This window comes from Mya arenaria, chromosome 13 (assembly GCF_026914265.1).
Source record: "Mya arenaria isolate MELC-2E11 chromosome 13, ASM2691426v1".
Taxonomy (NCBI): domain Eukaryota; kingdom Metazoa; phylum Mollusca; class Bivalvia; order Myida; family Myidae; genus Mya; species Mya arenaria.
In genome coordinates, this window is record NC_069134.1 from 725,811 (window position 1) to 743,667 (window position 17,857).

General features: G+C 34.6%; 2 protein-coding genes across 2 annotated transcripts; both read right to left on the reverse strand.

Annotated features, from left to right (window-relative positions):
• Nucleotides 1–7,269: 7,269 nt before the first annotated feature.
• LOC128213771 (protein GVQW3-like) lies at nt 7,270–7,924 on the reverse strand. Its single transcript, XM_052919819.1, has 2 exons — nt 7,577–7,924; nt 7,270–7,335 (listed from the first exon to the last, which is right to left on the reverse strand). Exons 1-2 carry the CDS (start codon nt 7,922–7,924, stop codon nt 7,270–7,272), a joined length of 414 nt encoding a protein of 137 aa, XP_052775779.1.
• A 7,879-nt stretch (nt 7,925–15,803) lies between these two features.
• On the reverse strand, nt 15,804–17,351 carry LOC128214440 (uncharacterized). The gene is made up of 2 exons (XM_052920911.1): nt 16,952–17,351; nt 15,804–16,549 (listed from the first exon to the last, which is right to left on the reverse strand). Exons 1-2 carry the CDS (start codon nt 17,271–17,273, stop codon nt 16,137–16,139), a joined length of 735 nt encoding a protein of 244 aa, XP_052776871.1. The 5' UTR covers nt 17,274–17,351; the 3' UTR covers nt 15,804–16,136.
• Nucleotides 17,352–17,857: the final 506 nt, after the last annotated feature.

Sequence of the window (17,857 nt, forward strand, 5' to 3'; positions counted from 1 at the left end):
AAACGCAATTGGTCCAAGTTCAATTGTTGACTAGCAATGTATACATACACTCAATGATATCACCCAAGAAATTGGGAGGAATTTATATCGTTTACATGCCAGTATTGCTTGTTTAAGATGTAAATTATGGATACACAAACTTAACAATTGATGGCTGCTACCACATATTGGATCGCAACAGATCATAGTAGGAAATAGTAGCTTTGAAATGCTTAAAAGGTTAATGAACCGAATATTTTGCAAAGTTTTACTTACGATTGCTGTCAATGAATAGACCAATCCAACCAAGGCTGTTTGTATGCACCAGATTTAATGGTTTTCCGTTTACGCCTGTACTGTGCTATGAGCGTTGTGCAAGAGGCGTTGACATTTGTGCACCATAATTTTAAATGAATAGTCTCTATTGAACCTATATATCAGGATTTGGATTTGGATATGGTTGATGCATAAGAAGGACCTCGGATCAAGATGTATGTGTATATATGGTTCTTTATAACTCAAAACAATGATCTTGGAAGAGGGATCGTTTGAAAGCACACACTCTATCGAAATAAAAAAATATTCTTACTATACGTTTAATACACATTTTTGAGGTCGTTACCATCTGCAAAAGCCCGCAAAATTGTTTACAGCCCGAGTGCATAGCACGAGAGTTGTAAACTATTTTAAGGGCATTTGCAGATGGTAACGACCGAAAAAAGGTGTATTATCGATATTATTGCATAAAATACACACTATGAGAAACGTTTGTGTTTAAAAAGGATGTCACGAAAATGCAAAAATAGTTAGTTCAAAACAACCTCCATAACAGGTGCTTGTGTGATGTCATGAGTGATGTCATTGAAAAAGTTTTACATTAAGCTCGATTCGGGCCGCAACATAACTCGGCAGTTGCATTTTTGTTTCAACGCCATTTTTGCAGTGTTTATTCGTTTGGAAAGTGTTGTTTTTTTGGAAGATCCTGGATTACTGGGATTATTTACACTTAATACCTATTGGGTAATCGATTAATTACCGATATAGTCCTACTTTAACCATTATTTGTTTTGACAACTAATTTAAGCCTGAAAAGTTTGTAAACATGTTCTTGATAAAATGTACAGCATCTTCAGCATCAGAGAAAACAAATATTTGAAATTTCTTTGTTCTTTGCATACGACGTAATGGAATCATGTCCATATTAGTCGTTTGTTCTGAATAAAATCGACAGAACTAACTGAAGTTCGGAAGAGTTGAACGTTTTAGACTTAATTTAGTGCTTTTAAAGCAAACAAATAGTCAAAACAACTGCAGAAAGTACTATCTTGTAAACACACATCAGCTTGCCAGGAAAAAATATGTAATTTAGATGCGGTTTATTTAATTTGTTGAAATTTGTTTTTGTGCAAAAGTTGGCATCGTTGATCCACTTTCGGTCAGAAACCAAGTCGCCCAGCTGCCATTGTAATGATGCGAGCCCTAAAGGGGCTTATGTAAAACAAAAAAAAAACGGTCAGTAACGGCACGTGAATTAACTGAATTATGCACGTTTTCTACCGATAACGCCCGGATTTTTGCGTTTTAACACACCACGATAACGGACCGAAAACACACATTTTATGCTATAATTAGTGTTAACACGTCAAAGTCTGCATTTCCCCCCAAATAAGTATATTGTTTTGAGATAAAATGAAATTAATGAATACAGCGTTTAAGCTGAATTTACTTTTAATGCAAATGATTGTTTCCTAGAAAAATATTTAGGTTTGTTGTACATACTCTTCTCACGTACAATGTGTACAACAAATGAACAATCAAGTGTCTTCCGATGTTGATTTTGCCGGGGAAATTGCGCGGGTCGTAAATCAAGGGAAGCTGTTTGGTTAATTTCAAAGTCAATCACTGCTGGCGTCAAGTTTTACAGAGTCTCAGTGTGACATTTAGAGAATACGATTAATGAATTCTTTGTTCACGATGTAAACAATTTGGTCTTTACCAGCACGTGTACTGGTTAAGTACTTTTTGCCTTAGTAAAGCGTAATCAAAGACGTTTGTTTTTGAAGTGAAATGGGCTAATTTCTGCTTTAGCAAAGCAGTTTAAATCTATGGGATGATTACTGTTGTAGTATAATTTGTGATTAAGTCATGTACATTGACTTATATGACAGTTGTGTTGATTCATATTTTAGATGAAATCATGTTTTTTTTTCCGCCGGAAGTGCTTGCTTTATATTTATATGTATTGATTGATTGTAGTTGTCTTTGAGTGTGTTTTCATTCCACCAAGATATGGGTAAGTATCACGTTTTTCAGATGCACTTTTTTCCATGAAAGGAGATACATTTTTATATATGTAGTCTCAGATGATAACTGTTATTTATAATGTAAAATCTAAAAAAATACTCAATGCAGAAAGACAAAAACATTTCTGGCTTACCAAGATAAGATAGGACAAGTCCTGTGAATGTGTGGTCTTTTTTGGTTAAGACCTGTTTTTTGCTAAAACTTTTTTGGCTGACTCGGAGTGTGTTGGCATGTGACTTCATTTTCTTCAAACATTTTACATTTTCAAACATCTGGAAGGAAACATAATATTAGCTTATACATGTTTCTTTTATTTTTAATGTTTGGTCCCAGTTTTAGTACAATGATACTTTTATTTATGAAGCTCTATCATCACACAGTTTTAAACCTTTTATTTTATAAGGCAGACTGTGTGTGATGTTTATAGTTTCAAACAATGACTGCATCGTATCTTTGAAAAGTTTTTTGCATTAGGAGCCCTGAATTGTATTCCTCCGTCTGCAGATAGAGTTGGGATCTCTAATCATAGAAGTACTTGGGGTTTACCTATAAGTTTATCATTATTTGTTTTATTGTTAAGTTTCATCAAGTTAATGCATACTTTGATAAGATTTACCTTTTGTGTTTTATCGTTATTGAGGATTGTTGTGATAATAATGAGGTTTGCATACTTAAACTGGTTTAAATCCCCAGTAAATCTACATTTTACTGACCGTTCCAAGGCGGTACCTAACAATCCTTGACCGTTCCAAGGCGGTACCTAACAATTCTTGATAAAAATACCTAGTTTTTTATATATAGTATGTATGCACTGTGCTGCTTGTGGAGTTTTGTGCTGTTATTCCATGTTTCTTGTTTGTGATTTTATGTTCTAGTTATTTGTTGGACGCATCTTCTTGCTGAACCTTTTTACGCGATAGGTTATTGCATTTGAAATACTACTACTACTACTACTTCTACTTCTACTTCTACTGCTACTGCTACTGCTACTGCTACTGCTACTGCTACTACTACTACTACTACTACTACTACTACTACTATCAAGTAAGATTTTACAGTTGATATTTTTGCAAACAATTTCTATTTGCGGACACCATTTAAGGTAATTATCAACATAGATTCCAAGTAGTTTTTGCACAGTCACATTTTCTAATGCTATTCCATCGATTGTAAGATTTAATTGAATAACTTGTTTTGTTTTATATACAGTTCCGATAACCATACACTTGGATTTAGTTGGATGCAATGACATGTTATTTATTTGGCACCAATCGACAACGAGATTAAGATGTCGTTGTGGTTTACTTTCAATGATGTTTACATTACTACCGGTTTCATGCAATGTTGAGTCATCTGTAAATAAATCGCTGTTAAAATTCGTTATACAAAGCGCAATGTCATTGATATATATAAAAAGAAACAGCAGTGGACCAAGAATGGATCCCTGAGGTACTCCTGATGATATTGGAAACTGTATGTTTCCGACTTTAACTAATTGTTTTCTATTAGATAAGTAGGATTTAAAAAACTTCATCGAATTTTCAGAAAAAATGATACAAGTTTAATTTATGTAGTAGAATTTCATGATCTACTAAATCAAATGCCTTTCGCAGGTCTAGAAAGACAGCACCAACCATTTTGCCACTGTCAATATCTTTTACCCATGCATCTATTAAACTTGTTACCGCTGTACATCAGGAATGTTTTTTTACTAAATATATGTAATATATTATATATTTATTTTAAACAGTGATTATACAACAAGATATTAAAAGGAAAAGAACACAGTTCGAACAACAAAACCAACCCCAAGAATAGATCATTACTCAAGTATTCATGTTTTGCTTGATGATTACTTTACAAATATAGCTTGTTAACTGAATCCTCTGCGTTACTGCGTGAGCAGGATCTACGTCGGTGATTGACAATTCTGAAATAGGATTAAATGACAATATAAATATTCTCCGTCTTATATCAGATGAATCATGTTGTCGTTCTTATGTTTGTAAAGGTCTGCCCCGCCCTTTAAAGGTTGCATTATGACTTGACCTCGTCACGACCGTAAGTGTGATTTTTAAAAACAGGAAGCCAAGTGGGGAATTTTACCTCCCACCGGTTGACGGGATATTCGCCTAATGAGTTATTATGAGTCAAAATGCCGGGAGACCTGCAAAGGCGAAAAAGTAGCAAATGGCTAGGCGCAAAGATGTAGACGTTGTGGTAGAAGTCCAAAATGTGACAACATTGCTGAACATAGTAATTCACAATGCTACAAATTAATGATAAACAAATTAAACATCGTACATTTTAACCATTATAACGAAGTATTGTATTTGTATTATTGATGTCAACGATGCAATGCGCTTTTTCTTTAAACGGATCGCTACCGTTTTCTGCAGCTAAACTACTTTTAAATTTTTCTGAGAGTTCAATTAATCGTAATTCATTTCCTGAATGCGTGGATATCCTCTAATTTATAGTTTCTTGCAAATATGGAAATCCTGAAAAGCTTGTTAGGACTCAGAGATGGTTACGGAATAATAGCAAAGGGAAATTACATTGAGGTGAACATAAAATTGAACCCAATTTTGACCACGTCCAAAAGTTAAATAGTAATATGCATATAGTCAATGAAAACACAATTTTGACCACTTCAAAATTGAGTTGTAATTAAAATACAGTCAATGAAACACACAAGTTGATACGATTTTGTATCGTTAAAATGTCTGATTTAGATTGGTAAGTAAACATTTGAACAGATGAGAATAGGGCAATAAATTACATATAGTACTTAATCATCGATAACTGTTACTACAAACTAAAACAGAGCCCAAAAATACCGATAGTACTGAATAGATTTGAATTATTCTGAAATGCTTATACGATTTGGTTATTAGAGCAAATATATGGAATCAATTTTGGTTCATATTTTAAGGCGCGGTGATCAAATGGTTGTAACAAAAATACTTTGGAGATAAAAAGAACTAAGGGTGAACACTTGAGAACAATGGTATTATTGCCTGTGCCATCAACAAGTTTAATGTGCATGCGTCAATGGCATGTTCCTGCTGCTTAAGCAATCCTATATAGTTTAAGATAAGCTTCTTGCCTGTCTGACATAGCTATATGTGTCATTGCTGTCAATGATAATTCTCATCAAACTAAGGTTGATAGTTTGATGCTGTTTTAATTCACCTGTTCATACAACAGGGCTTATTTCACATGCGGCGTACGCGCGCGTGTGCGGTCGGTGTCCAGTATTTTTCACGATCAATACTTATAGAAGCATTTGTCCAATTATCACCAAATGTGTATGTGCATACTATCTTGGGCAAGTTCGATAACCAGACATAGCGCTCGAGTCATTTTAGAGTTATCACCCTTTCATTAAAGAAATAACCGTAAAACCAATCTTTTCCGATCAATAACTTTAGAAGCCTTTGCAAATTCCGGCAGAATGTATATTGGCATAATTCTCGGACAATTTCGATAACCAGTCCTATTGCCTGCATTACGAAAGTATAAAAGTTTATTTTCCGGATCGCCTATAGCTCGCATGAGGTGCCATGTGGCGGATGTAAAACCCTTTGTTTCATTGTTTTCCGCTTACACCATGCTATAATAAGGGCGTTGAATATGTCTTACCTACACTTGTTGTCAACAATCGCAATCAAACCAAAGCCATTGTATTCATATTATGAATGAAGAATGGTTTCTTTTTCAGATCACATATGGCTGATGTTAAGTGTAGCGTAGCATCCTTATAACTGCTATTTATTTAATGATTTTCTGTTTACATCAGTGCTATGCTGAGGGCATTGACAGTGTTGCACCTGCAGTCAATGAAAAGTCTCTATCAAACCGAGATATGTTTTTCCTATTTTGGATAACATTCTTGATTTAGAATTTGTATCTATATGTTTCTAATTAATGGACATGTATCTTCGGAATCAATTTGAACTTTAAACCAATAATTACTCTGCCCATGTAAGTACTGTGTATGGAAACGTTAATGGTAATTAATTTGTTTTAGCTAGATAAAGTATACGAGGGATGATCCAAAACAAACAGGATTGTTCTCACATAACCAATATGGTTTAATATTTATACATCAACATATACATTAACAAGACGCGGATAGTATCCGCTACAGGCACTGACAATTTCATGAAAATAGTATGTATGTTGCGAAAGTTACAGGGCTCTGAACAAGGTCATTAATTTAGACCCGGCACACGCCGGATGCATTGGAATGACGTTAACAGCGTAATCGACGTCATCCTAGTTTTTTTTCGAAATAATCGCCGTCACACTGGATGCACCGTTGGTGGCGATGAATCCGTTGGTGGCGGAATATTTCTCTATACCACTCAGAGTCATATTGTTTGATAATTTGTGATGTTGCCGTGCGGAGATCTGTCAGCCAAATCTGGGGAATATGGTGGGTGCGAAATTGTCTCGAATCCGAGGACCCCGATCTCCAAACGTGTCGTCTGTGCAGTATGGGACGATGCATTGTCCATATGCAAAATGAAATTCTCGAGGGGAATCCCCGGTCTCTTTTTCTGCAATGCGTGCACGAGGTCCCGGCGGAGTACCTGTTCAAGTGAAAAAGACATTACGGCCCGCATATGCGATAATAAGTGTGACAAGAAACGATTCGCTATATGCAAATTACAAAATTACGTTAGATAAAAAGTATGGTATCACATATTTTAAAATAACACATATTTTTTGTTCATTTAAAATAAAAAAGGGGTACATAAATTGCTTAATATGTAGCAATTAAATAGTTTGTACTTCAAACATAAGGAAATATTTAAATTACATAGTGATATTTATATCAAAACTCGAAAATTGAATAACAACTAATTATCAAGTATAAAAAATAACCCTACCTTGCTAAAGTAATCTGCATTTACGGTCATATGGCTTGGACGGCGTGGCTAAGAATCATTCCGTGCATGTCAGCAAACATCTAAGTATCTAAAAAGTTCTAGAATCACGGACACGGAGTTCTTTTAACAGGCGTGGAACCCAGCGTGCATGAACCTGCAAGCATTATTTTTTTTAAATTGAAAAATCATTTAAAACCCCCCACAAAAAACGTGTATTAATTCAATTATTAATTCAATTATTAAGTTATTTAGATCCTTAGACTGGGCAAGTTAGTTTGATTAATTATTTCTGATCTAATTGAAATACGTTTTTTCTAACATAAAGATGCTGAATCATTTATGAGCAGCTATTTTTAAGAAATAATATTTTCATATCGTATTATTTATGCACACACCTTCGACATTTGTAGATCCTCAGTAAGTATTCTATGAATTGTTCCATAGCCAACACCGAACATCTCCGACAACGTCCTGACCTTTAACAGTCGGTCCTTTGCTAATGCGTCAGCGATTGACGTCACCAACGTCGCACCGTATTTCTTTTTTCTTCCTCTACCCTCATCATCTTTAAGGCTCTCTCTGCCGTCGCGGAAACGCCGATGCCATTCAAAAACCAGACTGCGACTGACACTGTTCTTTACACTTGTCGTCTGTATCATCTTGTAGGTTTGTGTCGGCGTTTTCCCTAATTCACTACAAAATGTTATAACTGCCCGAGCTTCGATGCGATCTGATGACGCCATTTCGTACACTCTGATCGTTGTCACTAGTTTTGAATGATACTTGTTTATTTTCGCATATAACGTTCAAATGACGTCAAACTTGCATATGACGTCACAAATACTTCAAATGGCGGTTTTTCAATATTATCTGAGCTATAGTGTTGGATGATATTACAATTGCATTACACATATGTTAACGGTACATTTTACTGCGCCGGTTTCGCGTTACCATGGTATTAAAAGGGGCCGTTTTGAGAAAAGTGCAATACAAACATATTCGGCAATAACATGAATCGATAGAAAATACTTAGTGGGTTGAAAACTCTATGTTGTTATGAGTACGCCAGTCCTGTTTATTTTGGATCATCCCTCGTATATAACCTTAATGTTAAAGGTCTGATTTGACTTGCCTTAACCACGTACAATTCACACCAAAACGAAACAATCAGTTCACATTGTTGTTGACGTCGGGAAAACTGCGCGGGGCGTAAATCATGTTGAAAAGTTTAGTCGATTTCAAAGTCAATCACTCCAGAAATTAAGTTTTCCTCAGGCGCAGTGTGACATATAGAGACGACGATAAATGATTTCTTAGTTAATGACGTAAATAATTAAGTCTTTACCAGGACGTGCACTGGGAAGGTACATGTTCCCATAGTTCAGCGTAGCCAGAGACAAAAATCTGTGTATTAAAAGTGAAATAAACAAATGGTTCATGTATTCATAAGTTGAATGTATAATATAATAACTACCTCGGTTTCAGTTATGTACACGAGCTTAAAAGGCTTAAATATTTATAAGGTAGAAAAACCCTGATGTTGGTATATTGTATATGTTATAGGGTTAGTCATAGTAAAGTTTTGGTGCGGCAAGGTTTGAATTAAGGTTTGAGTGAGGTTTGTGCACTTAAACCCCCAGTAAATTTACATTTTACTGACCGTTCCAAGGCGGTACCTAACAATCCTTGATAAACATACCAAGATTTTATATATAGTATGTATGCAATATGCTGTTGCGGGAGTTTTGTGCTGTTCTTCCATGTTTCTTTTTTGTGATTTTTTGTTTTTATGTTCTATGTCTTTGGCGTTTACCCAGTGCTATTAAACCGGGTTTATGTTTAAACATTGTGCTACTGAGCTTGTTTTTGTAGTTTTCGCATAAATATTGACCAGCGTATGTATTTCCTTCCGGACGTTATACAATTTTGCAGTTTCCTGTTACAATTAATGAAGATGCACCTTTCGTGTTCAGCAATGTTGCGCGATTTGGTCTGTATTGGTTTGTCATCAGGACCTGTTGTCAGGCTAAGCTTCGAGCGGTGTTTGACATTTAATGCTCAGAGACAGCGATTAATGACTTTTCATTTCATTTTCGGAAGCTCCGGGGAATTTAGCTTTTTGTAAATGAGGCATTCGGTTGGAGCCTGTAAACAATGTCAATTATGTTCTCATGGTAAAATGGATACAACCTGTCATTTACTGTTTTTGTTATCTTTGTTTAAATGTTTAGGATTTATGCGAACGTTTTAATATGTTTGAGTAATAATTAGTTGAAATAAAAAAAACAATTCTGATTGTATAAACACTGTTGGAATAACTGTGAAAATGCATGAACAATGGATATCAAGGTAAACTATAATGCTTTGCATTATCACCCAATTGTGCTCGGTCTTACTGAATTACGGGGGGTTAAAGGTGACAAAATGACAATTTTTTTACCATAGATCACAACTTGGTAATAATACAAAAAGAATTGTGTCACGCTGACATCCATTATTCGGTTTGAAGTACTTGGGGTTTACCTATAAGTTTATTATTAGTGAGAGTGAGGTTTGTTCACTTAAACTGGTTTAAACCCCAAGTAAATTTACATTTTACCTACCATTCCAAGGCGGTACACAATCCTTGATAGACATACCTAGTTATTTTTTATTTATAGTGGGTATGCAATGTGCTCCTTGTGGAGTTTTGTGCTGTTCTTCCATGTTTCGGGTTTGTGATTTTATGTCTTCGGCGTTTACCCAGTGCCATAGAACCGGGTTTATGTTTAAACTTTTTGCTACTGAGCTTGTTTCAGAAGCTTTTCGCATAAATATTGAAAGGATGAAATAACCCACTGGTTTAGTTTACAGACAGGAATTTTACAAGTTTTGATGGCGCCCGGTGAAGGCATTCAAACAAACAAGATGAACGTGTTTTTTTTTTGTATTTTCAGTCCTTATGGTTTATCTGTAAGAACCTCTATTTAACGGTACAAGGAAAACCGGTCGGCCATGTTCATATATCTAGGAATATATACCCAAATGAGTTAAATTTCAGGATATATTTACACGTATTTAGTAAAATAACCATTCATCATTACTGTCTGACTGTACGATGACATAGTACTTGAAATAATATATGTTAATGATGCAATCTATATAATCAGTGTTCAAGGTCCATAACCTTAAAGCATGAACCTTGAAGTAGACGAAGTTGTTTATAGCTTATTCCCACTAACGAGAGAATGTATTTGAGAAAGTATAATGGTTGATACACAGAGTCCATTATTGTATCTCCATCTACCGGGACACAAGTGAAAATGGAAATGTTAAAATATATCTGTTTTGACACTTTTGACAAATTAATATTAATGGACTGTTCAATATATGCATATTTTAACCAAAGAGCAACATTATGTTATGTCTTTAGATTGTGTGTTGTATTCAAACAATGTTTCTTCCAAAATCTAAGAACACCTGTAAAACGGTTAGGTAACGCTGCTGTTCTAACTGACCATATACAAAGTTGAACACGCAATACTTAATTATTTTTGTTATTGATTTTCATCAAGCTATGGGATTAAAAGAGAGCTTTTTATTGTATTAAGGGAATTATTGACACAATCAAACCTACTGATACGATCAGTTGGTCAATTGTTCGTGTATACTAATTGGCAGTTTGCCTCGACGTGTATATAGTTAGTAATAAACTCTAAAACTCTAAACTATATGTTATTATGTGTAACCATCATTTATTATGATTAATTGTACTATCATGTCAATTAAGCGCCATGCCAAATGGACTTAATAACATGTTGTAATGTCACAACGTGAAATGGACTTATTAACATTTTATAAGACATAATAAAGTAACAAAACGTTTCCTTGTACATGATTTGAAGGGTTATTTTGTTAAGCGATTTAATAATCATTGGATACAATGAACTATTTCTTAAATATAATTACACGATATAAATGTCTGTTTCTTTTTTTAATTCGGCTTTCTTGTCGATTCAAGCTTTTCTTTGCAAATGCAGGTGTGTGTATATAAATTGCTTTTAATTACTTGACCGGTATTTTGGGCAAGGGGCGAACACAGTCTTCTTGTAATGTTTATAGTTTCAAATTTTCAAGTTTTATTGGCAGAAATGGCAATACTTAAGCCTTTGCCCATGTACTCCAATTGAAAATGTTGCGAACACAAACAAGCACTTGACAAGTACATATTATATAAACAACAACAACACCCCCTGATTGTATCATCTAACTAATAAGCAACTGAACTGTATCAATTTTGACAGAACGTCTTAGCCTTGCATTGTAAAACATTATAAAATATCTGATGGTGGTTATATTGTTTATTATAACCGTTAATGTGCTTAAGGTTTTCCAGGAACTGGAAACTTAAATCACAGTCAAGAGGACAACAAACAAAGCATAAAATGGAATTCAGATTCAACCAAATGAGAATTGCATAGTTTACATTGTAGTTATAAACGTGTAACATTAGTGTTCCCTCCAACTTATCTTTCAAGTGAGTGAGGACATAATCCTCATCTTGATAATGCAATTCTATATTTATCATATATGTATATCATATGATCTTGCACCAAAATTTAAGTGCTCTTACTTCACAAAACAAAGAAAATAAGACCGTCCGAGCTCAACCAGAACCACAGCATTAGACGTTTTAGAGCGAACTCCAATAATGTGTTTACAAAATTTTAACTTGTAGTTAGTTTATCCACCTCTTTCATGTATTATATTACCCAAACATTCAATTTTAAGTGCATCAAATATTTTCATTATATCTGACTGATTATGCCACCTTTTATCTCGTGTTCTTTTTTCATAACAACAAAACGTTTTATAATCAGTCGAGAAAAGGACAATACGTCGGTTAGACACTATTGCATGTCATTTAGACATAATAAGATATTAGTTGGACATCAGCATATCAGTCAGACATATTATTAGACACAATGACATATCTGCTAGACATACTAACATGTATGTTGTACATTTAAGCATGTCATTTAGACAAATGACATGTCGGTCAGACATAATAATATGTCCGTTAGGCAAAAAGTAAATCGTCTGTTGGATACAATATACTGTCTATTTGACATAATGACGTGAAGACACACTAAAGTTTTAAACACAAGTAGATATAAATAATCTGTGTCTGTTGTCTTTTGACGTTGAGTGTCCCGAGCTGATCGTTCGTCTGAACCACATTAGGCCTTGATCACTACGCCTTTAATTTCAATATTAAACTATTTGTTATGATGCCGTGTATATTTGTTTAATGCTCCATAAATAATTTTGTGCAAGGATAACAACTAAAGGAATTGTCTAGTTAGAATAAGAATAGCTTCATGATGCGTGTCAATTTTATAGTGCCCTTTTGTATTGACGTCATGTGCTAGAAATCAAATTTCTATTTCTGAGCAATAGGCCAATTGTTGCAAACTACTCGTAGTATGCACAAAATTGAATTATTTCACCATTATATAAGACGTAAAGTCTTTCAATAATTTAACTCCTTGACGCAATGTTCATTTGTCGTTGCTTTCGTTTGTTGCCGTCAAGCTGCACTTAAATCGTTCTGATTGTTCTATTAATGGCATTTCATTTCCTAAACACGTGAAAATCGTTAAAATGATAGCTTCTTGCAAATTTTGATGTAAAAACTTAGAAATGATTACGTAGCGAGAATACAGGATATTTTTTTGTGGTTTAAATTAAATTGATGTTTTTTTCAGAAACAAATGAAGAAGTGATTTAACGCATTTCTGACAGTTTCCAACTGTTGACTAGCAATATTCATATACGGAATGATATCGCACCAAAAAGAGGCAGGACTTCATATCGTTTACATTTTAAAAAGATGATTTCCGTGATTATGTATAGTCAAATTTAAAAACTGACGGCTGGTGGTCAACGCTTGATCCAATGATACAAATACTTTTGAGATATGCGGACGTTTTGTTTTTAGTATTCGGTAATCGTACGTTGTGTACGATAAGGTGTAAAGGGTGAATGTATGAAAACAATGGTGTCACTACCGAAGTCACTCATCAGTTTTTACTGACATACGAGCTCGTGATTCAATGGCAAGTTTCCGTTGTTTAAACCATCTTGTAGATTTCGTCCTTGATTTGTATGTTCTTTATGACCATACCGTCTTATTGCCATCAAAGCGTATAAGAGTGCTTGACTACTTTGTCCCTTGTAAAGTTTTGCTTACAATTGCTGTCAATGAAAATACCAATACACCGTCAATATGGTTCTAATTAACGCAAAACGATTAGCTTGGAAGATGGATCCTTTGAGAGCACGCAATGAATCACAATAAAAAATATCAGTCATCGGCTGCTTTTTTTCCCATATAAATACACTGTATGGATACAGTGGGATTGGAGAAATGCAGTAACGTAAAGCTTCTATAAAAAAACTGTGTATAATGCGTACCAAAACGGAACAATCAAGTGTCCTCGAATGCTGATATCGCCAGCAAAATTGAATAGGTCGTAAATCATGGGGAGAAATTTGGTTAATTTCGGATTCAATTACCCCAGGAATTCAACCTTCTCTGCAGTTCCGTGTTGCATATAATGAACGACGATTAATGAATTCTTAGTTCGTGACGTAAACAATTCTGTCTTTACTAGAACATGTACTGGGGAAGTAATCAGAAACTAGTTTGTTTCTCTAAGTGAAATAAGAAAATTCCTTCATTTACTCAGTAATTAAGTGTAAGGTATGATAACAGTTGTAGTGTGTTTTCGGATTCAGTCATGTACATTGGCTAATATGACAGTTTATGTTATAAATATTTGAGACAGAATAATCGTTGTTATCGGATGTAATGCCGTATATGTTTTAGCCGTATAGACTTTGTGCTGGTATGTTTGACCATTGTAGTTTTTTCCTTTCGGACGTTCGCCTATATTGTCTGTGGCTCGAGTTTGAATAGATCGGAATTAGTAAAGATGCAGCTTTAGTGTTCAGCAATTTTGCGCGATATTGCCTGTATATGTTTGCTTACATATATGTTGTCAGGTTCTGCTCCGAGCGATGTGTGGCACTAAGTGATAAGAGTCACCGATTAATGACTCGTCTTACATTTGCAGAATGGATATCATTTTGTCATTTTAGGTTTTGGTCAATTTAGTTTGAATGTACAGGATATATGTGGCCGTTTGTGTGGGTATTAATTTATTTTAGTACAATAAGTTTCATCCTGTGGTGTATATACTGTCTGAATAAATGTTCTAAAGGTAAACTGTTCTTTTGTAAACAATTACTCAACAGAAAATCGGTCGAAGGTTAGGTGACTTCCTTTAAATAACACACATTTGTGTCTCGTCGTACAAATGACTGGGGGTTAAACGTGGCAGAATCCAATTGATAACTTCATAAGAACCTTTATTTTAAAGTAATATGACCCAACCGTTGGCGTAGGACATGACTTCAGGAATACATAATCACACCGATATCATTTAATGTTATTTTTGTTTTGCGTTAAAATAAAAAACAACAACATTCCCATTCACTGTTTAACCTATGAATATCATCGATAGACATTGACGTTATGATTTCTTCATTCTCTGTGCCATTATAGATTTGTTTTATGAAAACAAAGCTTTACATTAGGTTTCCATTAAGAGATTTTGGACAACTGATTCTACCAAAAGCAGATGACCTTAAAGAAGATGGAGGTGCTAATGGGTTTTTTCCACTCAGTATGTATTTGAATGCATAATTGTTTATTCACTACATAATCTGATATTATTATTTTTATTTACCAAGACTGAAAATGGAAATGTTAATAATATATGTGATTTTTAAGTTGTTATTTAAGACAATGCAAACTGAATGTGCATCGTCACTGTATATCGTTTTCATTAAATTAAACATTGCAATAGAGAAACTAGCCAGCCTGATAACATCCGCTTGGGATACGTCTTTCCAAGTAGTACCTTCCTGTTTTTTAAAACATGTTGTTTTCATCCTATTGCCAATGTTCGATTTCATGTAAATGCATGTAATGTTCAAGCCCAAGATATAGAGGATTAAAATTGCTATTTTAAGTGTAGTATCGCAATGTATGAGTATGAGTGGTCACCAAAAGTTTTGTTTACGAGTCGTGTGTCATCAAACAGTACTAAAATAAGTTTGCTACGTGGCATAATTTCATTATGTATATGTAAAGAGTTCAAATTTATGCCATCTACAGAAAATAGAGCGAACGTACCTCGGCCGATATTGCCCGCTCTATTTTATATAGATCGTCTTAATTGAACTCTAACTAATATTTGAAAAAAATAACCGATAATCAAGTACAAGCTACCTTTAACTACTGACAGTAGTAAAGATGTAAGCTTTGGTGGAAAACAGACTGACTGAAATATACTCTATGAAACTATTTTATGTAGCATTCGACAAAATAGATTTACGTATAACTAAAGAACAGAAAATTTGAAAAATCCTTGATTGTTAGTGGCCCGCACAAAAACAAGCGACACCAATACCAGTTAGGGCCATGATATAGAGCAACTATATCCCTCTATTTTGTGGCAATGGTTACTTTTCCTTCGGATCAAATATGAAATGGTTTGAAAATTCAAGCAATAATACAAATTATACATTTGATTTCATTCATCTGGAAATACAAACACAGTATGAAGTGGTTCTCGTATACATTACATTAGCCAATGGTGTAATTTAATATTGAAAACACTTTTATCCATTTGGTAACATATGAAACATGTAACCTGTTATTTAAAATTGTATATAAACGATTTAAGCGTAACTTTGATCTTATTTAAGCAATGGTTATATTTTTGTATAAATATATATACTTTATGTGGTTTGACTTTGGTTGAAATGTGATTGTCATAACCTTCTAAACACTGAAAAATATGTCAGGGAATAAGCCTCATAGCTTGGCAGCATTTGCACGGTACTTCAAGCTTCAGGACGCAGCAACACCCCACTAAGACTTGTCCACCTTGCGCTATCATGGTGTAGATAGCTTTTCCAGTTAGCCTTGCTCCAAACCTTCTCACCTTTCCTCAGACTGACAAACGCTTGCATAGAGCTACATGGCCACCACGTTGTACCGTACGCTACACCGGCAACTAGCATGGTGTTGTCTTTCACTATGCCGACATGAGAATATTTCTCCCTGTCTACACAGTGTTGGAGTGAGAATGTGTAAAGACCACTGAAGGGACACGTGAATATACCTGTACTTGGGTCGTACCCTTGACCATCGTTGATGACCACACTCTGAAGCACGATAGTTTGTCCATTGTCCAAAGATTTGTCAACTGGGTTATTGGCAGTGAACTTTATTTTTGGCGGCCATATACTGGTTCCTGCACGGAAAACATACATGATCAGTTATAAAGTAAAGGTATTTGTTTGTTAAAGTGAATATTGATCCATTGCCAGTTATGAGGTTGTACATGAAGAGTTATGCACACTACCATTTTCGGTAGCACGTGGAAGTTTGTAACAAAATCAGAATGTAAAGGCATTCTAATATATATGCAAAAAGCTACAGAAACATGTTTAACTTTTAAAGTTATACTAAACTTACAAAGAAATATGAACATATTATCTTTAGTAACTAAAATGAGTGATACATTTAAACAAAGTCCACTTAAAACACAAATAGTAGCCTACCTTTAGTTAATAAGGTAATGAAAACTTCAAATCGAGGTACATTGTACGTTATAAATGTAAAAATATACAAAGTCATCATCGAGACAGCCTACCTTTGAGCCGGGTCATTTCAGCCACTACTATATCTCGGGCAGTTTCAAGCGCCGCGAGAGAACGAGTCATATTCTCCATTAGACTCTCAGACAGCTGCTGAAAGCGGAAACCAGAGGCGAGATCCAGCTGAATAATCCTGCGGCTCACTTCTCCGATCTCTTCACGTACCGTTGATATATCGTCATGCAGGTGTTTTATTTCCACTTCATTCTTAATCACGCGTTCAATGAGTCTTTCTTCAAGATCGTATTTAGGACACGAAGGTTCCATAGCATCCACTAAGCTATGAACAAATAAAATGACTACCGCTATTAAAATCATATTTACAGCTGCTTTTCAAGATAAAAATGTTTACAGTTCTTCCTTCAGCCGGCAAACTAATGGTTGTATTCAGATGCGGGATGTGTTTATTCCGGATGCATTCAAGTATAAGATGCTTGTTTAAAGTACCAATTACTGCAATGATTATCAAGATCACTATAAATATGTTACTTATGTATCTGATAAGTGTAAACATGTTGTACTTTACATTGTATTCATACCAACCAGTCAACAAAATTCCCAATGTATAAACACTTATTAAAAAGTGAAATGCACGTATTCAGCTAAATGTGCATACAAATGTGTTTGGTATGATTATGAATATAATTATCATAAACATAATATTATTACCAGATTGGTATACTGAATAAAGATGAAGTTGTTGTCTAATAACGTTTATATTTGTTTAATCATTTACTTGTTGGCCAAAGATAAATGTACCTACGAACATATTGATCATATAAGTTTGACCATGGGCCATGATTGTGAAATCAAATAAGTATGTACAAGATGATATTTCTTCAAATAGTTCATGTATCAATTATAAAAATGATTGTATGGACATCAGCAAAAAAAGCTTCAAA